This window comes from Myotis nattereri (genome assembly GCF_964212035.1).
Source record: "Myotis nattereri genome assembly, chromosome: 2".
In the NCBI taxonomy this organism is placed as follows: domain Eukaryota; kingdom Metazoa; phylum Chordata; class Mammalia; order Chiroptera; family Vespertilionidae; genus Myotis; species Myotis nattereri.
In genome coordinates, this window is record NC_138076.1 from 22,997,719 (window position 1) to 23,011,096 (window position 13,378).

General features: G+C 45.9%; 1 protein-coding gene across 1 annotated transcript; it reads right to left on the minus strand.

Annotated features, from left to right (window-relative positions):
* Positions 1-6,953: 6,953 nt before the first annotated feature.
* GOT1L1 (glutamic-oxaloacetic transaminase 1 like 1) lies at positions 6,954-11,447 on the minus strand (the record flags this gene model as incomplete). The annotated part of the gene is made up of 9 exons (XM_081082676.1): positions 6,954-7,159; positions 7,415-7,557; positions 8,046-8,211; positions 8,680-8,830; positions 8,920-9,012; positions 9,229-9,338; positions 9,588-9,699; positions 10,039-10,220; positions 11,333-11,447. The coding sequence occupies 9 exons, from the start codon at positions 11,445-11,447 to the stop codon at positions 6,987-6,989; spliced, it is 1,245 nt and encodes a 414-aa protein (XP_080938802.1). The 3' UTR covers positions 6,954-6,986.
* Positions 11,448-13,378: the final 1,931 nt, after the last annotated feature.

The window sequence follows — 13,378 nt, forward strand, 5'->3', positions numbered from 1 at the left end:
TGAGGCCGATCCTGAAGCCATCCCTGCCTGTGCAGAGCAGAGAAAGGTGTGTCCTGGAAGAAGCGCCCTGGTGCCCGGTGCATGCCCAGCCACTTGGCCCCTAGAGCAGGCCTAGCTAACCCCCATTTCCTGTTCATTTACTACCAGGTCCTGTGGGACGCACAGCCGATGGAAAGGGGGAGAACGCAGCCCAAGAAACGCACAGCCAAGCGCGCACCCACACACTACAGCCCCCGCGGGTAGACGCGGGGACGCACGCCCCTGGGATCCTCTGGAAGCCTTTGGCATCTCAGCGCGCCCGCGTGCGGAGAACCTCGGGTTCACAGGCACCTTCAGAGGCAGATGCAACTCAGCGACCGAGATCCCAGCGGCAGGTCGCGGCGGGAAGCGGGGCATCCGTTACCGCATTTTGGAATAATCGCTCCCCCGCGTCCTCCTCCCCAGCGCACAGACAGCAGACGCTAGGAGAAGCCTGGGCCGGCCGGTCCCAGACGGCGGCCGGCCGTCAGCAATGACAGGGAGAAACCCGACTGCCACCCGCAGAAGCTGAGACTCAGGGTCAGGGCTGGAGTCCGGGCTGCACAACCTGGCCACTCTGCAGCCACGCAGTCCTGTGGAAAACCGCCCATTGTCTTCACTAGCAGAGAAGTGCAAACAAGGATCCCTGAACGCTGGTGAACTTTGAACCCATGGCAAGGGCCAGAGTTACGCACCGATTGTCTAGTCCAGACAATGTGGCTCAAGTTATTTCCTGATCAAATAGTCTCAGAGTAAATCCTTCTAATATTTACAGACCTTTAGCTGCTCCCGCAATTGCCTGCCTAAGGGCTTTATGTGTATCCAAGATTGAATAAAAGGCTGGCGAGGCCTGGGCACCAGTGGAAGTCCTTCCCCTTGAGTTGGACTTGCCCGCCTGGCCCCCCTATATTTCCAAATTATCTCTTGTCTCTTTCATTTGCCTGCGGCCCCTCCTCCAGATCCTGAACCCTGAACCCCACGTGACGCGGGAGAACATACGCACAGTTGGAGACTACTCTTGCCCAGCTGGTGGCGCCCCACCTCCTGTCACAGGGCTTTCCCGGTCATCAGAAAGGCTGTCAGCCAGCCCCTCCATCCAACCCGTTTCTTCCTCTCCTTGTGGTGCCAGCCCCACTGTGGGCAGGTTTTCCTCCCCTGAAAAGGACAGTATCTGCTCCGTGGGGACGCAGTTCTGCACCTCTCCATTCGCAAGGCGCCCGGTACACAGCTGGCTGGGGCTTGCCGGAAGCCTGGAGGCTCCATTGGGCTGGAGGAGCCTCCCTCTGGGCCTGCTCTGGGTGCGGATTACCTGTTTAGGATTAAGTCCAAGAACCCCTGTGGGGAGAGAATGAAGGGGCGATGGGAGCAGCCTGGATGAAGGAAAGCAGCACCTAGCAGGAGTCAGGGCACCAAGCACTTCCACCCCCTGCACCCCATGGTTGGGCAGATTACTGATACTCCTAAGACTGTAAATGAGGATGATAATAATAATAATAACCGCCGAAACCGGTTTGGCTCAGTGGATAGAGCGTCGGCCTGCGGACTGAAAGGTCCCAGGTTCGATTCCGGTCAAGGGCATGTACCTGGGTTGCGGGCATATCCCCAGTGGGAGATGTGCAGGAGGCAGCTGATCGATGTTTCTCTCATCGATGTTTCTAACTCTCTATCTCTCTCCCTTCCTCTCTGTAAAAAATCAATAAAATATATTTTAAAAAATAATAATAATAATAACCGATCTCTTTGAGCTGTTATGAGGATTGAATGAGATGATGGACGCAAAGCTCTTAGAACAGCAAAGCTCTGGACCAGCACTCAAAAGCCATTAGCTATAATAGTAATGACAGTCTGGACTCCTTAGAAAAGCAGAATGCATTTACTGACAATTTACTCAGCCTCAGCCTCCATGTCTCCAGTGTCCTAGTCTGGGTTGCAAAGGAAGACAGGCACTCAGCATATTTTATCTTACTGAAAAGAGTTGGAAATAATGACCAACCCAGTACTTTTACATCTCCTAAAAGTGATTAGAGCTCCTTTGAGAAATGACTGACTCTAGGTCTGGGGCAGAAAATGTTCAAAAAAATTTTTGGAACTTTTTGTCATGCCAGAAAGTAAAGGAGCTATCAAAGAGTACTAGGATTGCCGAAACCGGTTTGGCTCAGTGGATAGAGCGTCGGCCTGCGGACTGAAAGGTCCCAGGTTCGATTCCGGTCAAGGGCATGTACCTGGGTTGCGGGCACATCCCCAGTGGGAGATGTGCAGGAGGCAGCAGCTGATCGATGTTTCTCTCTCATCGATGTTTCTAACTTTCTATCTCTCTCCCTTCCTCTCTGTGAAAAATCAATAAAATATATTTAAAAAAAAAAAAAGAGTACTAGGATTGTATCAAAAGATCTCACAAACTGGTTCCTCCTTCTGAAAATAAAAACCCACAGCCCTTTCAGGTTATCCTAAATAAAAAAAATCTCCCAAACTAATTTCATTTGGCTCCTACAGCTCAAAGGTCAGACATTTAAAATATCAATAAGGATGATGTTTGCAAGAGAGTGAGACATCAAATCATTTTAAATTCATAAAGATTTTTTTTAGCCGAAACCGGTTTGGCTCAGTGGATGGAGCGTCGGCCTGCGGACTGAAAGGTCCCGGGTTCGATTCCGGTCGGGGGCATGTACCTGGGTTGCGGGCATATCCCCAGTGGGAGATGTGCAGGAGGCAGCTGATCGATGTTTCTCTCTCATCGATGTTTCTAACTCTCTATCTCTCTCCCTTCCTCTCTGTGAAAAATCAATAAAATATATGAAAAAAAAAGATTTTTTTTAATCCGGCAAATTAGGGGAAAGAACCAAGCATTAATTATGCCTTTCTATATGAAATCTACTTCACATTAAGCAAATCACAGTGAGGGAACATTTCTACTTATAAAAGCATTCCACTTAATGAGTGAATAAATGATGTTAGAATTAGAATATCTGCCAATCTGCCACACAAATGAATTAATGGAGCTCAGCATAATCATCAATGATTGCTGACATCACAGTAAAAAACCAGCATCCTGCTCTGGCCTGTGTTGCCTAATGGTCACAGTGGCAGCCCGTGGACCAAAGGTTGGTCTATGGGTTTGATTCCCAGTCAAGGGCACGTACCTGGGTTGCAGGTTCGATCCTCGTCCTGGTCCAGGTCAGAGTGCATGTAGGAGGCAACCTCTCTCTCACATCAATGTTTCTCTCTCTCTCTCTCTCTCTCTCTCTCTCTTTCTCTCTCTCTCTCTCATCTTCTCCCTCGCTCCCTTCCACTCTCTCTAAAAAAAATATCAATGCAAAAATATCCTCAGGGGGATTTACAAAACAAAACAACAATAAAATTAGCATCCCATGCTTCCTGATGAAACACAACATCACCATGTAGAATGTGTCCTGACCAAGATTGAACTTGAATCTGATCAAGCCTCTAATTTGGATCCTTATTTTCCAAAAAATGCAGGAAGACAGAGGAACATGTTAAATGATTACCATGGGAATGAAATTAGCAAAATTCAGTCTGTGAGAAACCTTATAGGACAAAAAAAACAAAACAAAAACAACTCAGTTCTTCAATTTTAAAAAATTGCAAGAAAAACAACGGAGGAGGAAACTATCGATTAAAAGAGACATAAAAGACAAAACCATTGTTCCAGCTATCTAAACTTATGTAACAAATCACTCCCAAACTCAGTGCCTCAAAACAGTAACAATATTAAATTTGCTCATCAACCTGTAACTTGGGACGGGATCTTCAGGATAATCATCTTTGCTCCACTCAGTTAGCTGGGATGGCAGGAAGGTTCGGGACGGTAATAATCACATCTATGTAACCTGTTGTGCATTTTTATTACACTCAGCCTTGAAATGCTACTTAACTGTTTCATGTGACTAAGGTTGTCTCCCAACTAAGCTCTGGAGGAAAAGGACTGGATTGTACATGTTTTTTACATTCTCTTTGATGCCCAGATGCTATGGTCTGAATGTTTGTGTTCCCCACCCCCTCAAATTCATATGTCGAAACCTCATCACCAATGTGATGGTGTTTGGACATGGTTAGGTCATGAAGGCAGAGCCCTCATGAATGGAAGGAATTAGTGCTCTTATAGAAGGAGCCCCAGAAAGAGCCCTCACCCCTTCTGCCATGTGAGTTCACACTAGAATATGCTGTTTATGAACCAGGTGGTGGGCTTTCACCAGACACTGAATCTGTGGCACCTTGAACTTGGACTGCTCAGCCTTCAGGAATGTGAGAAATTTTTGTTGTTGATAAGTCACCCAATCTATAGTAGTTTGTTATGGCAGCTCGAATGAACTAAGACAGCAGATCAGGGCCTTCACATAGTAGGTGTTCAATAAATATGAGATGGTAAGGCCAGAAACCAAGATGGCGGCATAGGTAAACACCTGAAATTGCTGCCTCACACAACCCCTTCAAAACTACAAATAAAAGACAAAAAGGACATCATCTAGAACCACAGGAAGGCTGGCTGAGTGGAAATTCTACAGCTAGAAGGAAAGAGAAAAGCATACTGAGACTCAGAGGAGGTAGGAAGTAAAGTGCAGAGGTACGGAGGCACACGCAGAAAGGGCTGGCAACTGAGGGTGCGGTTGTCTTTTTCAATCGGGAGACAGACACAAGCTCCCGACTGCTCTGAACTCCAGTTCCGGGCGAGTCTCTGGGGACCCAGACTCATACAGGGAGAAACTGGACTGTCTGGAAGCGGGCGAAACTCAGAACTCGGAACTCAAGGGCAGCTTTCTCTCAGAGGTGCTTACAGGGATTACCGACGGACACTGAGACCCAGGGCCTCTTAGGGCAGGGCTGAGAATCAGCCATAGCTGTTTGCTCTGCCCTATTGATTCCCTGAGACCCTGCCCCACCCAAGCTGTGTGCAGAGGTTTTTGCATATGAATGGCCTGGCCCTTTGCAATCTAAAATTACCTAACAAACTGCAGCTGGGTCAGAGAGACCCAGAACGTCCAAAAAAAGGCCCAAGACCCCACAGCAGCTTGCATTGCTTCACAGCTGGGTCTCATCTGGGCGCCTCCAAATCCCAAAGAAAGAAGAGGAATCTGCAGATGTCTCCATTAGCTCCTGCTGGGTAGCCTCAGGAAGAGGCTAAATTAACACCTCCTTAGAGATCCAAGTGCCAGTGTACCCAGTGGTCAGAGTGGGGCCATCCGGATTACAACTCCTCAGATCCATAAGGGACACACTCAGGGGGCAGATTCAGTGAGCACCAAAGCCCCACTAAAGCAAGTCTTGCCCCAGAAGTGCGTCTCTAGCACAGAAGTTCTCCCACCGTAGACACAGCTGATTCTCACAGCCAATTGGCCTGGAGGTCAATTCCTCCCAGTGATACCAACAACAATCAAGGCTTAACTCCAAGACTGTGCACACAGCCCACAAAGGGGTGCACCAAGAGTGTCCACCTCAGGTAATTAGGGAGGTTGAGCCACTGGCCCCTATAGGACACCTAGCACAGAAAGCCACTCTATCAACACAGGGAAGCAGCCAAAATGCAGAGACAAAGAAACTGGTCACAAATGACAGAAATGGAGGAAAGCAAACTACTGGATATAGAGTTCAAAACCATGGTTATAAGATTTTTCAAGAATTTTCTAGAAACCGCCAATAAATTTAGTGAGACTCTCGATAAATCTAGTGAGACCCTTGAGGATGTGAAAAAGGGCCAACTAGAAATTAAGCATAAACTGACTGAAATAAAGAATATTGTACAGAGATCCAACAGCAGAATAGAGAATTGCAAGAATCAAGTCAAAGATTTGAAATACGAAGAAGTAAAAAACACCCAACCAGAAAAGAAAAAAAAAGAATCCAAAAATACGAAGATAGTGTAAGGAGCCTCTGGGACAACCTCAAGTGTACCAACATCTGAATTATGGGGGTGCCAGAAGAAGAGAGAGAGAAGAAATATTGAAAAAAAGAAATATTGAAAACCTATTTGAAGAAATAAAGACAGAAAACTTCCCCTACCTGGTGAAAGAAATAGACTTACAAGTCCAGGAAGAGCAGAGAACCCCAAACAAGAGGAATCCAAAGAGGACCACACCAAGACACATCATAATTAAAATGCCAAGAGCAAGACAAAGAGAGAATCTTAAAAGCAGCAAGAGAAAAGCAGTTAGTCACCTCCAAGGGAGTACCCATACAACTGTCAGCTGATTTCTCAATAGAAACTATGCAGGCCAGAAGGGAGTGGCAAGAAATATTCAAAGTGATGAATAGCAAGAACCTACAACCAAGATTACTTTACCCAGCAAAGCTATCATTCAGAATTGAAGGTCAGATAAAGAGCTTCACAGATACGAAAAAGCTAAAGGAGTTCATCACCACCAAACCAGTATTATATGAAATGCTGAAAGGTATTCTTTAAGAAGAGGAAGAAGAAGAAAAAGATAAAGATAAAAATTATGAACAACAAATACATATCTATCAACAAGTGAATCAAAATCAAGTGAATAAAAAATCTGATGAACAGAATAAACTGGTGAATATAATAGAATCAGGGGCATAGAAAGGGAGTGGACTGACAATTCTCAGGGGGAAAGGGGTGTGGGGGGTGCGGGAAGAAACTGGACAAAAATCGTACACCTATGGATGAGGACGGGGGGTGGGGGGGTAAGGGCAGAGGGTGGGGTGGGAACCAGGTGGAGGGGAGCTATGGGGAAAAAAAGAGGAACAACTGTAATAATCTGAACAATAAAGATTTTTAAAAAGCTTAAAAAAATATGAGATGGTACATGAAGGTAGACATTTCCTTTTTCTCTGGGCTTTCCCCACCACCACCTCTTTGCTGAGGCCAGACCAATGCTTTATAAGTAGGTAGATAGACAGAGACAGAATACTCAGCAGAGAAATAAATTGTAGCAGTGAATAATCAGCACAGGAATTTTGCAAAGACTCAAGCTTTTATTCTAACTTCGGAGCTATTGACTTGCTGGAGACTTTTTTTCCCCTGAGCCCTTTGTGATGATGATAGCCTCGTTGATGCTCTGAGTGATGTAATCTATGTTGGAGGCATTGATACAGGTGAAGTTAATCCGACCATTCCTGGGGACGTAGATGTGTTTCTTCTTGACCAAATATTCTACCTGTTGGGCTTGTGATAATCACAGGATCTCAGATCCTGGGGTGACCAACTCTAAGTCCCCTCTAGCCCAGGTGGATTATGGGGGATAGAGTGCATCAGCATTTGTGGGAGGCCATAGGGGTCTTCAAAGCAGCTCCACTTTCCTCAAGAAAGATTCAAAATCTGGTGTGAAGCTAGGGACTGGTCACCTAATCAGTGAAGCTGAATATTCAAATACAAGCCCAAGGTCAGAAAGGGGAGAGGTCTCTCCTCCTAGACACTTACAGTTGAGTCCAAGATACCCATGGGTCCCATCCTGATTAGTGATGTGATCCCAGGAGCCAGGGGTTCCCAGAAGCCGGAGCTTCTCTTTAAACTTTTCTTTGATGAGCATAATGTTTTCTGCAACCTCTTTCAGACTCAGCTTCCTGCCAAAGGAAGGACAGCAAGAAATTAGAGTGTGCGGATTCCCTCTGCTCCCAATCTCCTCATTGTCATTCCACTTCTCTTCCCTTCAAAAGCCCCCAACCAGAGTGCCCGAGGGCACACCAGTGGAGTCAGGGATCTCAGATAGTTATTAATTGGAGAAAAGTTTCAGCCTAAATTAATTTAAGCAAGCCAAGCAGACTCCTATGCAGACTTTGGTAGAGTAGCAAGCTCTTGGGGCTTCCTAATCTCCTGCAATCTGGAAGAGTTCAAATAATTCATCAGTCTGTGTCCCATTCTATTACCCACTTCCCCATAGTAGGGAAAGAGTTGGCACAGTCATTGCCATTGGAACACAGTGGGTTCTCAGTAAATGTTTATGAATGAATGACAAGAAGCGAAGCACCCAGTTGAATCTTGTGAATCAGGAAGTATGTAGGTATCTAGAGGCTCTGCCCATCCATCCTTGCCGCCCCCCCTTCACCCTTACCATGCTTCATACAGAGCAGGGTTACAGAGGATGGAGGTGATAATGCGAGCACCCGAGGTCGGAGGGTTTAGCCACAGGGCCAGGGCGAAATTCATCAGTTGGGAGAGGACACACAGCAGGAGGTGGTTGTTGAGTGCCACCACGGCTAGGATCCCCACTCCTTCATCTGCAGCATGGAGACAGGAGCCTCGTTCTCAGTCTCCTCTACCAGGGCCTTCCCCTGTAACTCAGCCTCCAACCTTGCCGAAGAGAGAGGCAACCTGCAGGGCCCTCATCCCAGCCCAGTCAAGCTGGTGTCCAGGCCCTAGGAAGTTGCCAGAGGCTCTTCTTCCAGGAAGAGTAACTGTCAGAGTCTCAAAAGTGGAAGGGACTAGAAAGATAACTAATTCTTAACCCCTCATCTTAGAGATGATGAAATGAGGTCTAAGGGGGAAACAATGTAACTGGGGCCAGTTTTAATAACTAAGCTGAGATGATGTCACAGAACCAGATGTCTAGCTCCTCTCCTGTGCCCCATGCTGCCCTCTCTGGAGGCCATGGCTCTTTCCACAGGGTAGAGAGAGTGTGGAGTGTGTCATGGGTGTGGCAGCACTTTACTACCAGACCCTCCCTTCTACTTGTGCCCAGACCATACCATAAATGCCAAAACTCTTGGACAGAGACTGGCTGCAGAAGAATTCAAAGCCTTCAGATATGAAGTATTGTAAGAATCTAGTATCTTCTTCCAGGTCACCGGTAGATAAACCTTGGTAGGGAATGTCAAAAAATGGGAATATCCGCTTTCTCTAGAGGAGAAAGGAGAATGAAAAAAGGGTGAGACTGATGACAGTGATGGTAGATGGTGAAAGGAAGTCAGGTGAGACACTGGGCTCACCTTCATGGTAGCCATCAACTTTTTCCACTGACGTTGTGTCAACTTGCAGTAGTCAATGTTCCCGATCACAAAGATACAGCCATCTGGGGCCCCCTATAGGTAGAAACTGTCTCATCAGGCACTGCCCCTATCAGGTGGTAGAGGCACCGGGGTGTTGGAGGAGAAGTGATCCTCCAAGTTGGTTCCTACCAAAGCACTAGACAAATCCAAGCCTAGAAAAGGCCTTGGATAATTAGAAGGGTGGGAAGGAAAAGAAAATAACACTGTAGGTCAGATCTGGGAAAAAGTTTCTGAGGGTGGCCTCTCTACCTTCACCAAATTGAAGAGTATATTGGGGTCCATGCACAGCTGCTCAGAGTCCCAGAAGGAGAATTCAAAAACTATAAAGCCCATGTCCTGGAAGATGAGTCCATGTTGTTCTGTGAAAACACAGCCCCCCACCAGCTGTTACATGGGAAATGGAGAGATGGAAGCAGACACACCAGAGAAGGGCCCTGAGGGTCAGGGTTGAAAATGGAGCAATGACAAGAAAAGGGCAAGCATACCTTGGCTTGTCCACCATTTGTCATGACAGAGAGTGAGAAGGACAGCAGTGAAGAATGTAAATGGGGTGGGAATCAGGAACGAGAGAGGGATCTTCTGTCACCCTCACCTTGCATAACACTCACCTACTTGAGAAGAAATGACGTAGACTATTTGAGAATCCCCACGCCAAGTTTTGAGGAACTGGGCCCCAAGTTGGAAGGCACCACTGTCACCAACAGTGTGCACACCCCCTGCCTGCCAGCAAATAAATAAATAAATAAACAAACAAACAGAAATAACACTTTAGAAGAGTAATGGTGATACTAGAACCACCTCAGATTCAGAATATTCCTTTCTTGAGAGAGTTTGCACACTAGCAGTGTGCGCTGGTGCCAAGAGCATGGGCTTTGGGTTCTGATGCTGGCCTTGCCCTTCAATGGCAAGCTTGGGACTCTGTGAGCCTCACAAGTCTTCTTTGTCAATGCCGGGGGGCGGGGGGTGGGGGTGTTCCAAAGTCCCTTTCAGGTTTAAAATTGTGCAAACTCCGATTTCCACACCCTGTGTCTGCTTGAGAGAAGGAGGGGCCTTTCTCACCCTGTTCTCCACGATGACTTGGCTGTGCTTTCCAAAGAGAAGTCCCAACGAGGCCTGGATGAATGACTTCATGCCCATCACCGGTAGGTACTCATAGTTCAGGGAGGGATCCTGTGCGATCTGCCGTCGGATTTTGTGCACCACGAAAGAAACCCAGGGTTGTCCTTCCTGGGTCATGCAGACTGTGAGAAGAACCGCAGAGGGTGAACTCGGGGCCTCTGGGCTCTGCAGACAGCCCACAAACAATTCATCTGTCCTGGCTTTCCTGAAGCTTTGGAAAGTTGCCTAGGAAAAGACAACTTTCCTTCCCACCCCTTCCTTTTATAAAAGCAACTTGCTATTAGTAAATATTTATAATTTTTAAAAATATTTTTTATTTTTAAATGTTTTTATTGATTTTAGAGAGAGAGGAAGGGAGAGAGAAACACTGGTCAGAGCTGCCTCCTGCATCAGGGATCAAATTCACAACCTGGGATCATGGTAAACAATGGAGCAATGACAGGAAAAGGACAAGAAAACCTTGGTCCCAGCGACCAAGAACCAGCGACCTTTTGGTGCACAGGATGACACTCAACCAACTGAGCCACACTGGCCAGGACAATTTTTGTGGGTTTTTTTGTTTTGTTAATCTTCACCTGAGGATATTTTCCCATTGATTTTTAGAGAGAGTGGAAAGGAGGGAGAGAGACAGAGAGAAACATCAACGTGAGAGAGATACATCACTGATTGGTTGCCTTCTGCACATGCCCCAACCAGGGTCAGTGATCAAGCCTACAAATGAGGTTCATGCCCTTGACTGGAATCAAACTCAGGACCCTTCAATCCTCAGGCCTACGCTCTATCCACTGAGCCAGTTTTTGTCTTTTTAAAGAAGACAACTGAAACCTATGTGCCATTTTAAAAGGCGAAAATTATATACAGCCTGGGAGTTAGAAATACCTGAGATTAAACAAAGGTAACACTGACGTTCACAGTTGCAAGGGCTCTCTGTATATCAGAAGAGTCAATTTAGGGAACCGTTCTTGGTTCAGGAACAGAAAGGGGGTGGAGGAAGAGGCAGAAAAATGTGCTGTGCTCATGCAGGCCCTACATACAGCTGGGGAAGAGGATATACCAGAGCTTGTATCAAACCTCTGGAAGCCCCCAGAGAAAGGCAGAGGGCACGGAATGACCCAGGATGTTTTCTGCTCTTTTGCCCACTGGGAGAAGCTTGCGCGATGTTCCTGATTCCTCTGTAGCAATGGAATACTGCCCCCTAGAGGCAATTATGATATACTAAGTCTTAGGCATCTACCTTTATAGGCCAGGAACATCTTCTTAGAGTAAGTGTCTTGTTTGTAGGTCTTTAACAAGCTGCCTTCTAGCTTCTGGGCTGCGGGCACATCCAAGAACACTGAAAGGGTGGACATCACTGAAATGAAAGTAGAACCAAGACTATGAGTCCACTCCTAAGCGCTCTTCTGCTTTTGCCCCAAGGCTTCCTCTAAGCCTGAGCTTCCCAGGCCTGCCTCTTCCCAGAACCCTGGCAGTCCCAGTACAGAGGCCCCACGCAATTGGTCACCAGAGCAATAGAACCCAACTCCCAGTCTCCATGGTGGCGATCCTCAAGGACTATGGGAATATTCCGTGGCACTTGAGAAGAATCCCCTGAGAGATGGCTAGGGGAGGGAAGACCTGGAATTCTCAGGCACTTCTCCCTAACTCATTGCCTTCTCCTCTCTAACCCCAATTCGCCAAATCCAAAATAGCAAGTCAGCCCTTTAGAAGATAGGGCAATTCCTGGAAATAATAAAAATGAACACACAACAACCCAAAATCTATGGGATACAGTGAAAGCCGTTCTGAGAGAGAAGTTCTTAGCATTACAGGCCTGCCTCAAGAAGAAAGAAAAATCTCAAATGAACAATCTAACCCTACACCTAAAAGAACTAGAAAGAGGGCAACAAGAAAAGCCCAGAGTAAGCAGAAGGGAGGAAATAATAAAGGTTACAGTGGAAATAAATGACACGGAGTCTAAAAGAACAATACAAAAGATCAGTGAAACCAAGAGTTGGTTCTTTGAAAAGATAAACAAAATTGATAAACATTTAGCCAGACTCACCAGGAAACAAAAAGAGAGGACCCATATAAGCAAAATCAAAAACTGAAAGAGGCGAAGTAACAACTGACATCATAGAAATACAAAGGATTAGCCCTAACCAGCTTGGCTCAGTGGATAGAGCGTCCAGCTGTGGACTGAAAGGTCCCAGGTTCGATTCTGGTCACAGCTGATTGATGTTTCTCTCTCATCAATGTTTCTATCCCTCTCCCTTCCTCTCTGTAAAAAATCAATAAAATATATTTTTTTAAAAAAAGAAATACAAAGGATTGTAAGAAAATACTATGAACAATTATATGCCAACAAATTGGACAACTTGAGCAAAATGGACAAATTCCTAGAAAGGTACGATCTCCCAAAACTCAATCAGGAAGAATCAGAAAACCTGAATAGACCAATAACACCGAATGAAATTAAAGCAGTAATAACTACCAGCAGCCCGGCCAGTGTTGCTCAGTGGTTGAGTGTTCACCCAAGCACCAAGAGGTCCCAGTCAGGGCACATGCCCAAGTTATGGGCTGGTTCCCCAGTAGGGGGTATACAGGAGGTAGCCGATGGATGTTTCTCTCTCATCAATTTTTCTATCTCTCTCTCCTTTCCTCTCTCTCTAAAATCAATAAAAACATATTTAAAAAAAAACTCCCAGCAAACAAATGTCCTGGACTGGATGGCTTCACAGGAGAATTTTATCAAACATTCAAATAAGAACTAACACCTACCCTTCTCAAATTATTCCAAAAAATTCTAACCTCTTTTTATGGGGCCATCATTATCCTATTTCCAAAACCTAAAACCTGATGAAAAACACTACAAAGAAAGAAAATTCTAGGCCAATGTCCCTAATGAACATAGATGCTAAAATCCTCAGCAAAATATTAGCAAACCAACCGGATCCAGTAATACATTAAGAAAATCAGCCGAAACCGGTTTGGCTCAGTGGATAGAGCGTCGGCCCGTGGACTGAAAGGCCCTACGTTCGATTCCGGTCAAGGGCATGTACCTGGGTTGTGGGCACATCCCCAGTAGGAAATGTGCAGAAGGCGGCTGTTCGATGTTTCTCTGTCATCGATGTTTCTAACTCTCTATCTCTCTCCCTTCCTCTCTGTAAAAAATCAATAAGATATATTTAAAAAGGAAAAAAAATAAGAAAATCATACACCATGACCAAATGGGATTTATTCTGGGGATGCAAGGCTGGTAAAATATCTGTAAATCAATAAATATGATAAATCACATAAAATG